Here is a 17284-nt window from a genome sequence, read left to right on the forward strand (position 1 = left end):
AGGTCCTGCGTATCTAGTAAATGCTGTCCAGTAGTTGCCAGAAGTTTGCTGGGATTCACAGCCCCTTTCAGTGGGACGCACCCCACCCTTTCCTTAAGTCCAGCTCGGGCGTCACGTGTGTCATGGCCCATCTGTCGTGTTGCCAGGCTGGTTTCCTCACTGTCACCCCACTGGCGGCCAGCGAGGGTGAGTGACCACACGTGGTAACTGGCACTGTGTTCTTCACCCGCCTCACGGTGTCTTTGTGATGTTTTTGCCTTGTCCATTCTGGGAAACGTTTAGGTTAGAGAAAGGTTCTGACGGTGGTGGTGCCTGTTTGTGTGAAGGGGGACTGTACCCACGGCCACAGTGTCCCCCGAGGTTTTTACTGAGCTGTACCCCATTCTTCACCCTCGTTCAGTACGTGGGTGCTGGGTGTTTCCCTTTGTGGGCAGCGTTTATAGCTGCATCGTTTATAGTGTGTAGTATTCACTCGGAGACCTCGTGCAGGGTCTCTGGTCTCGACCTCACATAACGCAGGACATGGTGAGGCCAAAAGGAACACCCACGGAGCCATAGATAGGGGAGTCAGACCACTCTAGTCTCGCTGGCGGCTGGGTTGGAGACACAGGGAGCAAACATCTGCCAGCACCCCACCAAGGGGTCTTTCTGCACCCCAGTCTCGGTGGCGGCCGGGCGAGACACAGGAAGTAGGGTCCACATGATGCGCAACCCGCCGTCCGGTTCTCTGCCTGCCACCCAGCCAACCAACCAGTGTAGCCATGGCAGTCATATCAGTGGCCAATTGGCCAACCAGTCACAGCGATGGCCATCCACTGCCCGAGCCAGCACCTTTCCACATGAGGCCGAGAGCCCGGAAACTGCTCTCTGGGACTCTGTCCCCACAGACCTTTCTTGAAGTATTTCTCGCAGTGGACCCCTTCTGTAGTCTATCCACCCTCTTTAAGAGTTCGGTGGTGACGTGTTAGTTCAGGTGAATATTTTTCAGGTGCAGCCTTCTCTTGGAATGCGAGCACAGCAGGTGTCTGGCAGTCGCTCTTGCCAAAGTGGCAGCTAACCAGCTTGCTGGTCGTTGAAGGTTCTCCCAAAGCATGTGATGGACTTGACCGTCATGTTTGTGGAGGTCGTGCAGTCAGGACAGAAATGCTTCCTCAGTATCTGAGAATAACTTCTCCCGATTACCCTGCAGAAACTTGGCTTTGGTCCGTAGGCGTCACTGTCCCAGAGAGTTTCGGAGGCCGGTGGCCTCCCACTGGGCCTCCGTCCCCTTCCCTGGGCTCCGGATGTGCATGGGCTTCAGTTTTCCAGAATGGGCTGTGTTAACCTGCCCCAAGTAGAGTGTGGCCTGGGCTCCTTTTCATGGCTGCAGTGCTCTTTAGGTGGTGAGGTCGTCGTTTCTGAGTTTCCTATGTTTGAAAGTAGACCCAGGGAGATATATGTGCAGGGAGCAACTCGACTGTGTGTCTCGAGCCCCTTTTGGGTGCCCGGCTCGGCTTTGCCCTGGGATGTGGGGTGCTGCGGTCCTGCCCATCGTGGCTTCATGGGTCCCAAGAGGGATGTTGAAGGTTGGGGGCCAGAGGCAGTTGAGAAGGGGCTTTGCCAGGAGAGGCTTTTGGAGCAGTGCACATGGCGGGGGAGCGGGGAGCAGCTTGGCAACAGTGGGTCCTCCATGAGATGTCCTCTGATATGTCCTGATTTCTCCTGTACTTTCACAACAAGAGGGGGTGACCCTCCATGTTGATTGGGCCACTGTTGTGATGGGCCAGCCAGAGCCCAGGGGCCATGGTGGCCAATCCCCTCAGCAGCCAGGAGCGAGGTGCCGTGTGCTCCCTTGCAGAGTCCCCTGGACCCAGTGGGGACTTCACAGCACCATGGGGGGGGGGGGGTGCCGAGTGAGGAGGGAGACTAAAGCCCCAGCTGGTTAGACACTGGGCCATGGGACCAGAGCGGGGAGGGGCCCAGGATGAATCGGGGGGTTTTTTGTTGGGTAACAGGAATGATGACAGCCACAGAGGTGAGAGCGTTCCAGTTTTTAGGAAGTTGTCCTTGATGGAGTGAACCTTTCAGTATTAATACACGTGACCCTTGAGCAACAGGGGGGTTACAGGTGCTGACTCCCGCTGCACAGTCGAAAATCCATGTATAGCTTGACTCCCCAAAAACTTAAGTTGTCCCCGGGCACCCACGGGGTTGGGTTCCAGGACCCCCCGCAGGAACCAACATCCAGGTGCTCAAGTCCCCACACCCAGTGGCGAGATCAGTGCACTGTCGGGCCCCCGTCCACGGACTCCCAACCACGGACTCCCAACCACGGATCAAAACCGGAACATTCGTGTCCAGGTGGACCCGCGTGGGTCCAGCCCATGTTCAGGGGTCCACTGTACCTTTCTACATTTGACTCAGTGCCCGCCTTGTGGTTGGCAGCCCTCCCAAGATCACCCTGACTGAGATGGTCACTGCCGAGATTAACTGGGGTGGCTTATCGCGAGAGTAACGCTGATGCATTACATTTAGCAGTGAGGGGACACGAAGCCAGGATCCCTCTTCAGTGTTGCATTTCGCACATGTGCCCCCATTTCTGTTGGAGGCTACGTCCCGCAGTGTGTGGTAGTTGGAGTTGGTGGAAGTGTGATGCCATATCAGGTGTGTGCTGAAGTGAGGCACGGGGTGAAGGCTTCAGCTGCAGCTCACGGGAAGGGCTGCGCCTACCAGGACCGGGGTGGGCACAAAGCCCCAGCGCTGTTCCCTGGAGGGGCGTGAGGGCAGGTGTGCGGGGCAAATAATTATAAGCTGTTGTCACCCCCGGCCTGTAGTTTCTTTGGCGACACAATTCTGTGAAGAAGCTAGACGTTCCTGGTCTCTTGGCTTCTAATCAGTTATGATCCAGCCTACACACACCTTAGCTCTTAAGTCTGGCTTGTTTGATCTTTCATTTGGTGGCCTGTGTGATTCTTACGTGGTAACGTCTGCTTTTTACACTGTCAGAAGTAAAATGACTTGTTTCCCTTAAGTGTAAAGAACAAAGGCATATTGTCTGAAGTGTCGGGGATGTTTAACAATTAGATACAAAGATGGTGGGGGGTTACTCAGCCTTGCTGACACACCGGGCAGGCGGCTAGGGGTTTCGGAGATAAGTGAGGAGCAGTCACGGATCATCTGAAGACAGGCTTACAGGTGATGAGTTGAACTTCAGTCAAGCTGAGCTCTTCCTTTTTACTTGAATAACACAACACTTTTGTCCTGGAATGTGTCTCATTTCTGTGAAGAGCAGTAAGCCAGTTTCAGGTGATACTCGAAAGACAGGTATTTCACCTCTGCCTTCTTTTCTAAGGGAAACACACTAGGTGTTAGTTTTTTATGAGTTCACTTCTGATGACATTTTCTTCTTTTTTGAACTGGGAAGTGTGATTTCCACCAAAATAATAATTTTCTTACGTTATTGCCAACCCATTTAGACATACAGAAGGGTGTTAGCAGAATTCATTAAGTCGTGCGCGTCATATAAACTGGGCAGCAGAACCAGCACGTTACCTGGTCTAGTTCATCATGTCAGGGGAGACCTATGACTTGTTTCCAAAATAACCTTTGTCATAGGCCTCACTTGTAGATCCTGGAAACTGTATGTTCCCCTTAAATTAACGAATGTCTGTACAGCTTGTTGAGAGTTCTGTTTTTAAAGTTGATGAAATGGCCAATTTTATATAAGAAAAAGGGGTTCTGTCTTAACACCACCTACCACCCCCACCACCACCGTCTCCACAGCACGAGGACGCAGGAAATGGCTCGGGGTGTTCTCATGGGCCTTTGTGTCTGCGTGGGTTTGGTTACGTTCCTGGTAAAATCAGGGATGGTCGAGCTGTCGTATATTTTACCTTTGCGGCAGGGGGGTGGGGGGGGAGAGTGAGATCCCACGTCTTTCTCATCTCCACAGCATAGAGGAAGTGGGGTTTCCAGGTGGCCAGCCCTGGGCTGTCTGAGCGAAAAGGACCCAGAGAGGGTCACTGCTGTGCCGTTCATGGCCCCGGGGTCCCAGGCAGGCTGTGTTCTCTCCACCGTCCAGCCCTCTGTGTGTCTGTCAGGGTCTCAGGTTCTGCCAGGGATGGGGGTGGGGAGGAGGCATTTCCTCCCCAGAAGCACAATGAGCACAGGTCCTACTTATGATGTGAGAAATTAGAAGTGAGACATCTTTAAAATACTCATTCACTCATTTTTTGGTTTTGTTTTTTTTTAATTTATTGGGGTGACAATTGTTAGTAAAATTATTCACTGATTTTTAAATAATAGTGAAATGTTACATGTTAATACAATAACACTTTTTTAATGAAAAATAATTGTCCTAAATCAAAAAGAAACACAGAAGAGTGGCTTGTTTGCACTTTGCAAACCTCTGCAGCTTAGAACAGCGGTCCCACCGCCTGTGGCAGGTGCTCTGCCAGCACGGCATGGGCTACGGGGCGACTTGCAGGTGCCCTGAGGGGTCTTGGGAACCCTCGGTTTGGTGACCGATTCACAGGGTCTCACAAGGCGAAGGGCGTTGTGCCTTTCCCAGCGCTCGTGCCTGTGGAGCCAGCCCAGCTACGGTCACTGGATCCGGGACACAGGTCGGGCTCCATGCAGCCTGAGGTCCCAGGGCCTCCTGGGCAGCTTCTGAAGACGGGTGTGCTTGGCCTCACGTCTCGGGTTTTTGTTAGAACTAGGAAACCGCTCTTCTGATGGGGGAAAATATATTTGTCTTTGCCGCTTTTCCATATTCATTTTCAAACGCCTGGTCAGTGGGTGTGAACTGAAATGTGTCCTGTATCCACGCCGGAAAATGGAAAGTGCGGCGCTGGAGCTGTTAGCACTTCGGAGCACTGACCCTTGAACAACATGGTGTGAGGGACATGCAGTTGAACATCCGCATATAACTTGACTCCCCAAAAAACTTAAGTTGTCCCTGGGCACTCCTGGGGGTGGATTCTAGGACCCCCGGCACGTACCCAAATCCGGGTGCTCAAGTCCCCACATAGAGTGGCGAGATCAGTGCAGCCCCCCAGGTCTGCAGACTCAGAAACAGAAAGTTCACATACAGATGGAACCATGCAGTTCCGACCCGTGTTGTTCAGGGGTCCACTGTAGTCTGACTTGTGAATAAGCGGAGATCAACACTTTTTAGGTAGTCCTTAATGTTTCCGGGTTAAAAAAAACTTCCCTTATTTGGATATATGGTTAGCTTAACGTATTTGCTAGTTTTTCATTTTTCATTAGATATATGGTTAGCTTAATACAATTGCTACTTTTTAATTTTGTGGTTTAGACTTAATCGCCTTATTTTTCTTCAAAATACGAGTGTTTATTTTGACATGGTCAGTGTCTCAGTGAGGGGACTCCTGGTGGGTGACAGCAGTGGGGCTTTGCCTGGTTCCTGGTTCCCTACCCCACAGAGCAACCAACTCCAGGAACAGACACTCAGAGGGGAGTGTACCAAGCAGCTTGCGCGAGTCTTTATAATTCTGATGGTGGTAACATCCGTGAAAGTGTATGCATGGGATCTGACAGGTTGAGGTGAGACTGTTCGTACAGGGATCCTTAAGAAACTGTTTCAAATGGAACTGTAATTAATATAAATCGACAAATGGGATGTGAGTGCAGTTGGCTCTAGGGCGCAAGCATCCTGGGTCTTGCCTGGTTGGCTTGTTGGGTTCCTGTTTCATAGTTGGACCAAACAGTGGACACAGCGCAGAATGGCCTGCCCCTGCCCTTCGTGGACAGGGGACTAACTTCCGCTCAGGTCAGTCTGTTCCTTAAATTCACCATCACATTTCTTGTTTTTATAGCCTGGATAGTATAGAAATAGTTCTCTTTTTCTAATCGTGTGGCTTGCTCAACCTGATTTTGAGGATCTGTCACCCTTCCTGCCAGTTTCTAGGAAACTTTTCCTCATCTCTCTTCACACATCACCCTTTGTTCTAGAACAAGCAAAGCCACACGGATGTCTGTGAACGGTGCTGGTTTGTCAGCAGCAGCCAGGTGTTGGCTTTGAACAGGAGGAAACCAGCATGCTCTGCCCCTCAGCCCGGCTCAGCCGGCAGACCCGAGTTAGCTACCAGATGAGCCCAGTGTTTCTGGAACTGAGATATTCTCTGGTTGTGTGTATGTGTTTGTTTGCCTGTTCCAAGAGTCAGGAGTCTGATTCAGGGCTGGAAAGGCGAATGCAAACTGACCTTCCTCATGTGGGACCTGAAATGTTCATTTCAGAGCCGTTCCGCCACATCAGCAGCAGTTTGGTGAAGAGTGGCCAGATAACCCCGATGGAGAGCAGCCTGGGCCTGCTAGAAGAAAGCGACAGCCCAGCATGTCAGAGACGCTGCCGCTGTACACGCTGTGTAAGGAGGACTTAGAGAGTATGGACAAAGAGGTGAGCCCCCGGCCGCGGGGCCGCGCCCCTGGCGCGTCGTCCTGCTGGCCCGCCCCGCCGCCCGCCGCGCAGCAGGCCTGAGCGTGCCCGTGCGCCTGCGTGTTTGGGACTAGCACTTTCGTTTCTATTAAAGGAGACTGCCAGCAATACCAAGCGATGTAGCAGGGTGTCGCCACACTTGGCATTAAGTCAGCTTTGTGACTCTCGGCGGGGCCCTCCCGCCTCTCCCACTCCCTACCTTACCCCACAGGTGCCTGATGGCGTCTGGGGTGGTCATTAAAAGGGGGTGCTCCTGGCATCACACAGGCGGGGCTCAGGGAGGCTGCTAAGCAGCCGGCAGAGCCCAGGGCGGCCCAGCACTGGCCGCGCAGGGTGGCCGTCCGGTGCCCCCTGCTCGGGGCAGCATGGAGTTTAAACACACGATGACAGCGTGGTTTCCCATGGTCTCAAGGCCGCACCAGTTGTAGGCAGCGTACGTGGGGCTTGTTTTCCGGTGATTGACGGTGGGGATGACGACGGTGGGGCCTGCATCCACTTTGAATTAGATTAAATACAGGGGGTGCTTCCCTCAGGACCCAGACTGACTACAGAGAATTGGATAGTCTTGTTGTCTGTCTCCTGGCTCCCCTTTAAAACAACAGAAGCTCTCACCCCAGCCTGTCCTCAGCCCTGTGTGCCCTGTGTCCCAGCCCCCCAGCCCGTACGCCCCACCTCCTGCCACAGGCCAGGCCCCTTGGTCTGTAGGTTGTTTGTACGCTGTCATTCTCGGGTGGCTGCTGACTGAAGGGCTGACGCAGAGAACGGTGCTTAGGCCCCACCAGACTCCTGGCTGAGACGGGAGCTCCTCCCCTCATCTTAGAAACAGACCACCGGCCGCAGTGCGCACCCGTTCGGCACACGGGCCTGCAGACCGGCACTCGGTTCTCACTGGGAGCGTTGGGAGGGCGCTTAGGAGGAAGGCAGGGTTTCAGTTTATTTTCAACAACAGCAGGAAAGTGTCAATGGCTGGATTCAGTGTAGTCTTACCCTAACCTCAGATTAGCAGCAGACGATAGTTTGTCTTATGATGGCAGAACCCTGTTTTCGGATGAGCTGGATTCCTCTGGTGGCCTGACAGATGCTTAGCTAGTTAGTACATGAGCTCTTTCCATTTCATGAAAATGTCTTCTCTATGCCCAGACCTGGGTAGGAGGTCCCATGTGGGGGACCCCCCCCCAGAAGGGCCTGGGAGGAAGGACCCCTGGGGCCCTCACTGCTCTCCTGGCCGCCGTCCGTCCTCCAGGTCCATTGTGGGGTGACTGCTGCTGTGAGCAGTGCAGACACCCTGTCCTGTTTGTCAGGTAGTGATGACATTTTGGGCTCTTGTTTGTTCCCTATCAGAGAGATTGAAATCCTAATGTCAAATAAGAGTGTGAAATGTCACTCTCACTCTGAAATCTAATTTTCTTACAGAAATAAAAATTGGCCTAAAACTTTAGGTACTGCTTTTGGGAACAAGAGGAATTGAAGGCGACAGCCGTCCCGGGCTCCACCCCAGGGAACCTCGGGCCGTTGTGTTACAAATGGGAGAGGGACTGGGGGTGTCGGGAGACTCGGCTTCTGTTTGAGTCCCAGTGAGAACCTACTCGCGTGCGTGTGGGCAGCAGGTGACCCAGGAAGTGGGGTTGTGGTCAGTGTGTGCCGCCTTAGCGGAGCCGACCGGCCCTCCCCTCCTGGGCTGCTGGGGTCTGGGGGGTGTCCGCACCTTTTCTCCGTGGCGTGATGTGTAGTGGTGGCCTGGCTGCCATTCCCACAGCTTCATGACATAGGGCAGGGTCCCCATGGAGACGCCCCAAGCAGCTGAAAGAAGAGATGTTCGTTCTCCCTTAAAATTGAGTGAAGTACGCTGGCCCCATGTCCCTGGCTGCTAGAGGCACCGCTTCTGGGCTGGCGGCCTCCTGGCATCACTGAAGGGACACTTGGCTGCTCGTGGTACAGGGGCAGTGAGGGGCGCAGCTGCTGGCTCTCCTGGTCCTCTGGGCCCGCCTCGTCGGAGCCCATCCCTTAGTGTGCCCCAGCGAGGGGGAGCACGGCAGGTTTGTCACCCCTTCCTGACGCCCCAGCCTCAGGCCACTGCACAGCACAGCTCCAGCCTGACCGGAGGAGACGCACGTGGCCCCGGGCATAGCCTCCACAGCAGCTCACTGCTGTCTGTGTCGTGTTGTGTCGGTGCTGCTGGTCTTGCAGCCCTTGCTCTGCGAGACCTTGAGAGGAAGCGCCATCTCCTTCCACTTCCTGAGTCCACAAGGAGCTCTGCACTCACGCCAGGAGCGGGCTCAGAAAGGGGGCTGTACAGAGGGAAAATGCAGAGAGGTCAGCTGTCCCCCCCACTCGCCTGTCACAACACAGCCTCTCTAGGCGGGCTCAGTTCTGCTCGCCACTGAGCAGGGAGAGGAAAGTGTGACACTCGGGGGAAGTGTTGAAGTAGGTTCTGGGAGACCAGCCCCAGGTTTCTTGGAAACTGGGACCCACTGTCAGAGAGCTGTTGAGTCCGCTGGAGTGTCCGGGTTCTTGTGTCTGCTGCGTAGAGGTGGTTCTTCCCCCTTCACGGTGATTCAGGATAGAACCCTGAAGAATCCCATCACTGCTCTCCCAGCTTCGTTCTGCTTTCCGTGGTGCATCCACTGGAGACTTCGCTCAGGTAGGCTGCTCCGGCACCTTCAGGCTTGATTTATCCGCCAGTGGTTGTTTAGTCTTCTGCATGAGTCCCTGCAGTGGGCTGTCTGCTAAAAACATGTATTTCAAGTATACTTACGCTCTAGGCATTGTGGACTGTAGCCTGGTCCCTGGGCTGGTTTTGTGGTGCCTGGCAGTGCTCTTCACTCACTGCAGGGACCGGAAGCTCCCGGGAGATACGACTGTGACATGAGAGCTCGCCCACCTCGGCTGTGCCCCAGGCCCTGCGCTCGCCTGTGCCGTGACTCCAAGCCTGTTGTAGTTGCATTTTAATCCACCAGAGGGGGCTCTTCAGATGTGCTGTGACCAGTGTTGACAGGGGATGGGTTTACTGTGTCCTCACCTGCTGGAAACTGTCAAAACCACATCTGGTGTCTCCAGGGCCAGGGTGTCCTAGCCCAGACACCTCTCCCAGCCCCCCAGCAGCCCTGGTCCCACCATTTCCGTCCCCGCTTTGTTCTGTTGCCAGAGCTCTCTCGAAACGCAGCTCAGCTGCTCTCAGCCAGGCAGCGCAGCTCACGGTGACAGTATTGTTCTGGGGCTTCCATGGCTCCCCAAGCGCGTGTTTATTAAGACACTTGTCCGTGTGCACCAGGCGGCGCGCCAGCTTTTAGACCCTCAGACCCGGTGTCTGAGACGGAGCTCCGTTTGCATTTGGCAAAGAATTACAAAAGTACGTGCATGTAGTGTGATTACCTGTTTGGTGCAAATGGTTACACTTCGTGTATTGTGGTTCATACAGAAACAGCTTTTTGCCGAGCCTGGTAGTGCCATCAGTGTTTGCAGGGCTCAGACGGCAGTGGTGAGGGCACTGCCCAGCTCACGTGTCACACGCGGTGGCAGCCGTCTGTCCAGCAGGATGGACTCCCGCTGTCCTGTGTGACTGGACTGTTTCATAGTGCCGATATTTGTTGCATCTGTAAGTGTGTCTCTGAGCATAGAGAGGTCACGCCTCATTTCCTGTCTGCACATGTTAACAAGTGTCGTTAGTGAAAGGGGGGCGTAGATTTGCTACCTGTTGGGTGAAAGGGCGTTTGGTGCAAGTCAGGAAGTGCCCTGAGGGACCCCGAGAGGCCACAAAACACCTGCACTGGTGTCTGCCCGTGGACTCGCTCTCGCTGTTTTATCAGCACTCCAGGCAGTCTCGCGGTGCTGGGGACCCAGAGGGTGACTTCAGCCGGCGGCCGTCACACTGCACCCCGGTGCTGGCGTACGCGGGGGTCTTCAGAGCTGCCTTTCCAGCCCTGCTGGTGGGTCTGTGGTGCATGGCGGCCGGTTCCGCCTGCCATGATTGTGTCCTGAACACTGCAGCACAGTCCCCACCGGCCCCTAAACGTTGACATGAAGCAGGTTTTATGCGGGGTCTCAGCTCCCGTTCCCTGCGCAAGAACGCAGGACATGGTGAGGCCAAAAAGGAACACCCACGGAGCCATAGGTAGGGGAGACATACCACTATATTCTCACTGGCAGCTGGGTTGGAGACACAGGAGGCAGGAGCTACACTATCCACAACCTGCCATCCACTTGTCTCTGCCGAACAACTAACCACCTGGTGTAGCCACGGCAGTTGTATCAGTGGCTACTGGCTAACCGGTAACAGCTGGTGGCCGAGTCACAGCTGATGGCCATCTGATTACAGCTGGTGGCCACCTAATAACCGAGCCAGCACCTTTCCATGTGAGGCCGAGAGCCTGGAAACTGCTCTCTGGGACTGTCCCCACACAGATTCTTCTGGCAGCTGCTCAGCAAGCAGCTTTGGGGATGCTGGGAGGCAGATGCCACGTGTCCATGCGGGTGTGTGTTTGTGTTTGTACCGCGTTTCCCCAAAAATAAGACCAGGTCTTATATTAAGTTTTGCTCTGAAAGACGCATTAGAGCTTATGTTCAGGGGATGTCATCCTGAGAAATCTGCTAGGGTTTATTTTCCGGCTGGGTCTTATTTTCAGGGAAACACGGTAGGACTATTGTTAGTGCGGCCCTCACACTCCTTCACCCCAGCCTCACTGAGGATGAAAGCCGTCTTCCGTTCCACGTGTGACTTCTCTGGAGGTGCCGTTCCCAGGGGCGGGTGAGCATACGGGGCTCCTACACAAGAAACGCACGGGAAGGAGCCGCAAGGCTTGCTCGAAGGCTGAAAAGCAGGTTTGGGGGCAGGACGTGTGTGGTGGAGGGTACAGCTGGCGGGGGACCTGCTCAGGGCTGCAGGGCCGGCCCAGTGCGCTGAATGGGGTGAGAGGAACGAACTGCAGACAGTGCGCCCTCCCCTCAGGGGCACACTGAAATTTTGTCCTTAGCGTGTTCCCCGCTCCTAGGGAGCACACTGCGTGGCTGCGGGTGCCTGCCCCGCCTGGCCCCTCTGGTCTGTTTGCACGTGTGCACACATGCTCGCGTGTCCCGGGTGCGTGCCCCGCCTGGCCCCTCTGGTCTGTCTGCACGTGTGCACACATGCTCGCGTGTCCCGGGCGCGTGCCCCGCCTGGCCCCTCTGGTCTTTGCACGTGTGCACACATGCTCGCGTGTCCCGGGCGCGTGCCCCGCCTGGCCCCTCTGGTCTGTCTGCACGTGTGCACACGTGCTCGCGTGTCCCGGGTGCCTGCCCCGCCTGGCCCCTCTGGTCTGTCTGCACGTGTGCACACATGCTCGCGTGTCCCGGGCGCGTGCCCGTGGGCCGCCACAGTTGGCCTCCTCTCCTCCCCCACACCGTGTCTTCTTTTACTGGCTGTTGTTAGAAATTGATGCCACTTTTGTTCCTTCTCGTTCTCTTTGTTGACCCACCTTGAACTGGCCACGGACTTGAACTTGATTGATTGTGTCATTTTCTGAGGTTGATGAGAAGTTTTTATAGTAGGACGTATGGGTTACAGGCTCTAAAATCGAAGAAAAGTTCCACTTGGAGTAGCAATTACGAGAAGTAGGAATTAAACATGAAAGGTTTAATTGCATATGAAACATGAGGTTTGCCCTTAGGACCAGATCACGAGGCATCAGCCCTACATACTCAGAGAACCAGTCGCTTCTTTAAGAAGAGACTTGACAAAGGGAAGGACAGCACGCCGTTGTGTGGGGGGAACGGAAGCAGAGCAGGCTGTGCTGGGCCGTGTGGGGGCCAGTCTCAGAGAGCAGGAGCCGCAGTACTCTGGGGGTCCCCACATGGGGCGGTGGGGTGCATGGGAAGAGCCAGTGTGGTAGTGGGCTTCCTGGCATTTTTCTCCTGTGTCTGGGTCTGACCCCCATTTTTGTTTGGGGTGAGTTTCTCTTTCTCTCCCAGCTCATGGAGCGGTCCTGCCACGGTGGGCAGGTGCCTGAAACACAGGGTCCGGGGAGCGGAGCCTGAGGGCGAAGAGGGTGAGGGCACCCTGTCATTTATTTCTGCTGTCTGTTTGCCCCGGGGCCACACGACCTGTACAATAGCTCTATCTCACCCTTCGTTCTGCGTACTGGCTGGCCCAAGCCCCAGGCTCACCATCGAGCACACAGATGTGAAACAGAACCAAAGAAATGAGTCACAGACAGTGAGACCTGACCTGCTGTGGAAACCAAGGGCGTGGGACGGACAGAAGGCAGGACAGAACTTTCCATAGTAACCTAACCAGGCTGGTCACACACTAAAGCACAAAAGCCGTGTTCTCCATTTCTAATGGGATGTAATATTCGACATGTCCAGGGCTAATAATCTGAACGTTACTCTATGGTCAAAAACAGGAAACAGGCAGATTCCCAAGAGAAGGACAGCAGTTGTCCCCGGTCAGCCCAGACGTGGGATTGTCAGACAAACCCTGGAGGCAGGGGGCAGCCTTGGCGTGAACGCAGACTGGAGACACACTCAGTTAAGCAAACTCTGAAGGTCACTGAGAGGATGCCAGTGGGATGGAGATGAGGAGACGCACTGACCTTGAAGATGGCACCGAAATTGCAGCTCAGTGAGGACGCAGGTTGGGGAGAAGTGAGCCTCGAGGGCACCGGGTCAGGGTCAGCAGTTCTGCGTTGGTGTCATCGGAACCCCAGAAGCAGGGACAGAGGTTGGGCGGGAAAAACACTTGGAGAAGTGATGGATGACGACCTCTCACACCTGGTGAAGGGCGTAACGTGGCTGCATCCTGCTGCTCCACGCTGGTTGGCCAGTTACAGAATTTCGTGAAACCAGGGTCACGTGGTCCGCACTCTGTGTCACTCCTTTTGGCTCCTTTGTCCCCTGGGGCCAGAGCAGGCTCTGGGGAAAGTGCCACAGTGGAGAAGGGCCCTGAGGAACATTTCAGATAAGTCAGGAGTGCAAACACAAGGTCACACCCAGTCTTCACACCACAGTGGGTCTTGTGAGTCTGACCCTGTGTGTCTTGTGCATGTTTCACGAGCACTCGCTGTTTGCAAAGGTTTGCTGTTTGTTTCCTCGCCGACCTTCACTTTGGTTGACCAGGCTCAGTGTGCATGGCCATAGCCGCCTCACCGTCAGTGAGGACGGCACTTTACCTGGCAGTGACCGAGCTCTGAGATGGGGCAGGGACACCAGGTGACTTGCCAAGGGCCCCTTCTGTTAGCCTGCTTCCGTTTGGGCAGGTGTTCGTGGACCAGCTAATCGAGTTGTGAGACTCAGCCGTCTGTGGGTGATTCTCCCCCTCCCCCAAAAAAGAAAAAAAGAATTCTCTGTCTTAACATGTTGTGTTTTAGGACGCAGGCGGCCACTCCTTTGTGTAAGTAACTGTCACTGACCTTTATGAGACAGTTGGCTAAAGATGATACTTTAATATTATGGATAGTTTAATATGATGATAACGGGACGGGGACACATGTCATCATTACTCCTCATTTTCCAGAGTGCCTGTCCCTGTGGGTGCTGCCAGGTCGGCCAGCGGACAAGCTGGGGCCGCAGCCACAGTTCCGGGAAGGAATTGCTGGGAGCGGACAGCTCAGCTGAGACCCGGCCTCCCAGGCTGTCTTCTGAGGATCAGCGTGGGCCGAGGGTGAGGGCGAGGGCGGGCCTCGTCCCACTGCCACCTCCCAGGCCCACGGCAGCCCTGTGAGCAGGCCTGTGGTGGTGGTGGCATGCTTGCTTTAAAGACTGAGATGGACCTGGGCAGACCGCACAGGCTGCTCACCACCACCTCCTGTTCCCTGGTCTGCACGTCTCGAGGGAGGTAACTGCCATGTATCCAGACGCTTCCAGTTTTATTAACCGAGTGCAGCATATTAGAGAGAAGGGCGAGGGTGTTTGTTCTTCTGACCAAAGAGAGAACTACATCTGTGTTGGGTCCAGATGCCTTTCATAAAGCTGGTGTCATTGGAGGCGTACTAGTCCATTCTGAGGCTGGAGCATGCAATTCATGTACTTGGCATCGGGATGGTGGCCTGTGTGAGGAAGCTCCGTATGGCGGGCCGTTCACCTGTGTCTGTGTTTATATCGCTCTCCCCCCCCCCCACAGTTATACCAGAGTCACTGAGATTTAGGGTTTTTCCCTCTCTAATCTCAACCAGTGTTTATTACCACATATTAATAATGTCTGCGAGGCTGGCAGGGACTCTGCCCACATATGTCGGATCCCCTCTCCTACAGGTTCCTATAAAGTAAGGGAATGGCGGCAAGAGGAAAGTGCGAGAACCGGGGCTACAGTGGGGCCCGGAGGGGGGGGTGGTACCCGCACGTCCAGCCCTTCCTCCCTGCTGGGTCTGCCCTGTGCTGTTGCCACGTCATCTCATTGATTCTCTCAGCTGCCCTGTGTCACCGCAGAGTGTCACCGATTGTCTGTGCGTCTGCACCTTCTAGGTAGAGGGTGAGAATATCCAGCAGCATCTGTTGTTTGGGAGATTCGGCACTTACCTCAGTAATAGGTGAATTTTGTTTTTCTCTTCACATGCTTGGTTTTAAGTTTCTCCTTAAGATTTAAAACCATTTGCCTTAGGTTTTGTGAAGAGAGCCCTGGCGCACTTACGTGAGTGACGCAGGCTGAGGGAGGCAGATGGCGGCACGAGCCCGCATGTCACGGTGCGGCCCTGGCTTGAGTGTGGCTGCACAGCTCGCTTGTCGGCATCTAGCCTGCAGTTGGCAGAGCCGCCCGCGGGCACGGTAGCTGTCTACTAGATGCCGGGTGCTGGCAGCCAGGCACCCGTTCTGGTTGGGGGCACATTACTGATGGGGGTGAGGGGGGCGCGTCCTGACCTCTGAGCCGCCGAGAGTGTGCACTTGGCAGTCACAGTTAAAACACCTGGTGTTTAAATTCCTTTTTCCTCTTGGAAAGGCATGGTGCAGAGTTGAAGGCCGTAAGTGTCCCAGGCAGGATTTAATAGGGGTTCTGATAGGAGGGTTGCTCGTCAAAGTAGAATAAATCAGTTCACTAACTGTGCCAGTGACTTCTCAGAGCTAACCAGCTGCCTTTAGCTGAAGAGCAAGCCGATGACGCTGTGTGGCATTGAAAGTGGTGACCTGAGGAGAAAGCCACCACTTGGTGTAATTACTTGGCGGTCAGAGTGTTTCTCCATTGTAACGTGTGCGCTCAGGCTTTGCTGTCTGTGTCTGCTTGACGCTGGAGGCCCAAAAGCTGAAGGAGTTGACATCGGCACGAGCTCCTTCGTGTGCCCGATGGTTTCTGGTCGGAGCTGCTCTGTTCTGGGAGCCTCAGTGGTGTCACTGTGTCCTTGCAGCCTGTCACAGCCCCACAGCACCCACGGAAGCTTCTAGGCCCACTGCGGGCGGTGGCCTGGGCGCCCAGAGAGCCCCCGGGGCGGGCGGGAAGGACTGCAGGGTCCAGCTTGGCGAGGAGGTCCTGGGCCTCCCTGGCTGGGGGCTCCGCTGGAGGTGGGTGATTGCGCTGCAAGAAGGCAGGGTTCTCATGAGCTGAGCACACGCCCGAGCCTTCCCCAGGGTCGAGCAGGTGAAGGGCAGGACCCAGCTGAGACCCTGCTCCTGTCTCGGCGCTCTCCCCAGTCACGGAGTTGGAAGCAGGACTGTGCTGGAGGCGGGCACCGCGGCTGAGGGGGCCTCGCTCCTCGTCTCCCGTGCGTGTACGTGTGCAGTGCAGGGGCCTGGCTCACCCTCCCTGCTCTGCCCTCCGAGTCCCCAACTTCGTCCTCTGGGGACACGACAGCCCGCTGCCGCGTTGCTCAAGCGGATGGCCTGGCAGAGAGAGCTGAGGGAGTGCCACCCCACCAGCCTCTGCCCTGTCCCTCCTGCTGTCCTGCTGGCTGCCTCCCCAACTGTGCTCCCAGCGCCCTGACTGGGCAGATCCTTAAATGATCAGGCCTAAGGTTTTCAGGGAAAACAAGCACAGGCGCCCTCTGGTGGGCACCCCTCCCAGACTCGGGGGTGACGCAGTGGCCTGGCGCGTTCTACAACGATGCCCCGCCATTCACTATAAAGTGTGCTCCCGGCGAGAGCTGAATCCCCGTTAGAGGTTGTCCCCTCGGAGGATGGGACGGCCAGGGTGCCTCTCCCTCCCGTTACCCACCCCACGAGCCTCAGCGCTGTTGTACGTTGGTCCAGCTCTAGTCCTGTGTTGGACATGAAGCGGGTTGAACACACGTCCCCGCGGAAGCTGTGCTGGAACGTGTGTGTGCTCACGGGAGTGGGGTCTGTGCATCACTCATGTTGGCGATGTTTTCACTCCCCCAGGAGGGACCATGCCTGGACGCTTAGAGAGCTGATGTGTGAGCCCTGACTCTTACCCTTTCTCAGGTGGATGACATCCTAGGAGAAGGCAGTGACGACAGCGACAGTGAAAAGAAGAAGCCGGAAGAGCAGGAGGAGGAGCGGGGCAAGGGGCCTCAGCCCAGGGAGCCCAGGACCCCAAGGGCCCAGAGGGAGCACACGCTCGACTTGAAGCCACCCAGCGAAAGGAGCACGTTGGATGGCCGGGGCCCCAGGTGAGGGCGTGCAAGGGCCCGGGGGAGGGGGAGCGACGTGAGGGTGGGCAGATGAGTGCCCATGGAAGGCGGCCAGGCCCACAGCCTGCCCTGGGGTGGCGGGCAGCTTCCGTCCTCAGTTCTCAGACGTTGCGCTCGCTCGCACCCCCAGCCCTGTCTCCACAGGGCTCACAGCACACTGTGCTGCTGGATCGTTGGCAGCAGCAGTGGCAGCCAGGAGCGACCCGAAGACGTCTGTGTGGGTGGTGCTGAGGACTCAGCTCACTCTTTTCTGCTTTGAGACATTGAAATCACATGAGAGTCTTCCAACTTGAACATTTTC

At 55.6% G+C, this 17284-nt stretch overlaps 1 protein-coding gene across 4 annotated transcripts in view; it reads left to right on the forward strand.

Annotated features, from left to right (window-relative positions):
- CTDP1 (CTD phosphatase 1) overlaps positions 1 to 17284 on the forward strand; it is a 42961-nt gene that overhangs the window by 18498 nt on the left and 7179 nt on the right. For 3 of the 4 annotated variants that reach the window (XM_074339797.2, XM_019715715.3, XM_019715723.3), the window contains exons 11-12: positions 6238 to 6397; positions 16775 to 16962. In XM_074339797.2, coding sequence (XP_074195898.1) covers positions 6238 to 6397; positions 16775 to 16962 — 348 coding nt within the window. The remainder of the gene's footprint in view (positions 1 to 6237; positions 6398 to 16774; positions 16963 to 17284) is intronic. The other variant, XR_012498681.2, reaches the window with a different exon arrangement.

Source organism: Rhinolophus sinicus, chromosome 4, assembly GCF_057876585.1.
Source record: "Rhinolophus sinicus isolate RSI-liver-muscle chromosome 4, RSI-T2T, whole genome shotgun sequence".
Classification (NCBI taxonomy): Eukaryota; Metazoa; Chordata; class Mammalia; order Chiroptera; family Rhinolophidae; genus Rhinolophus; species Rhinolophus sinicus.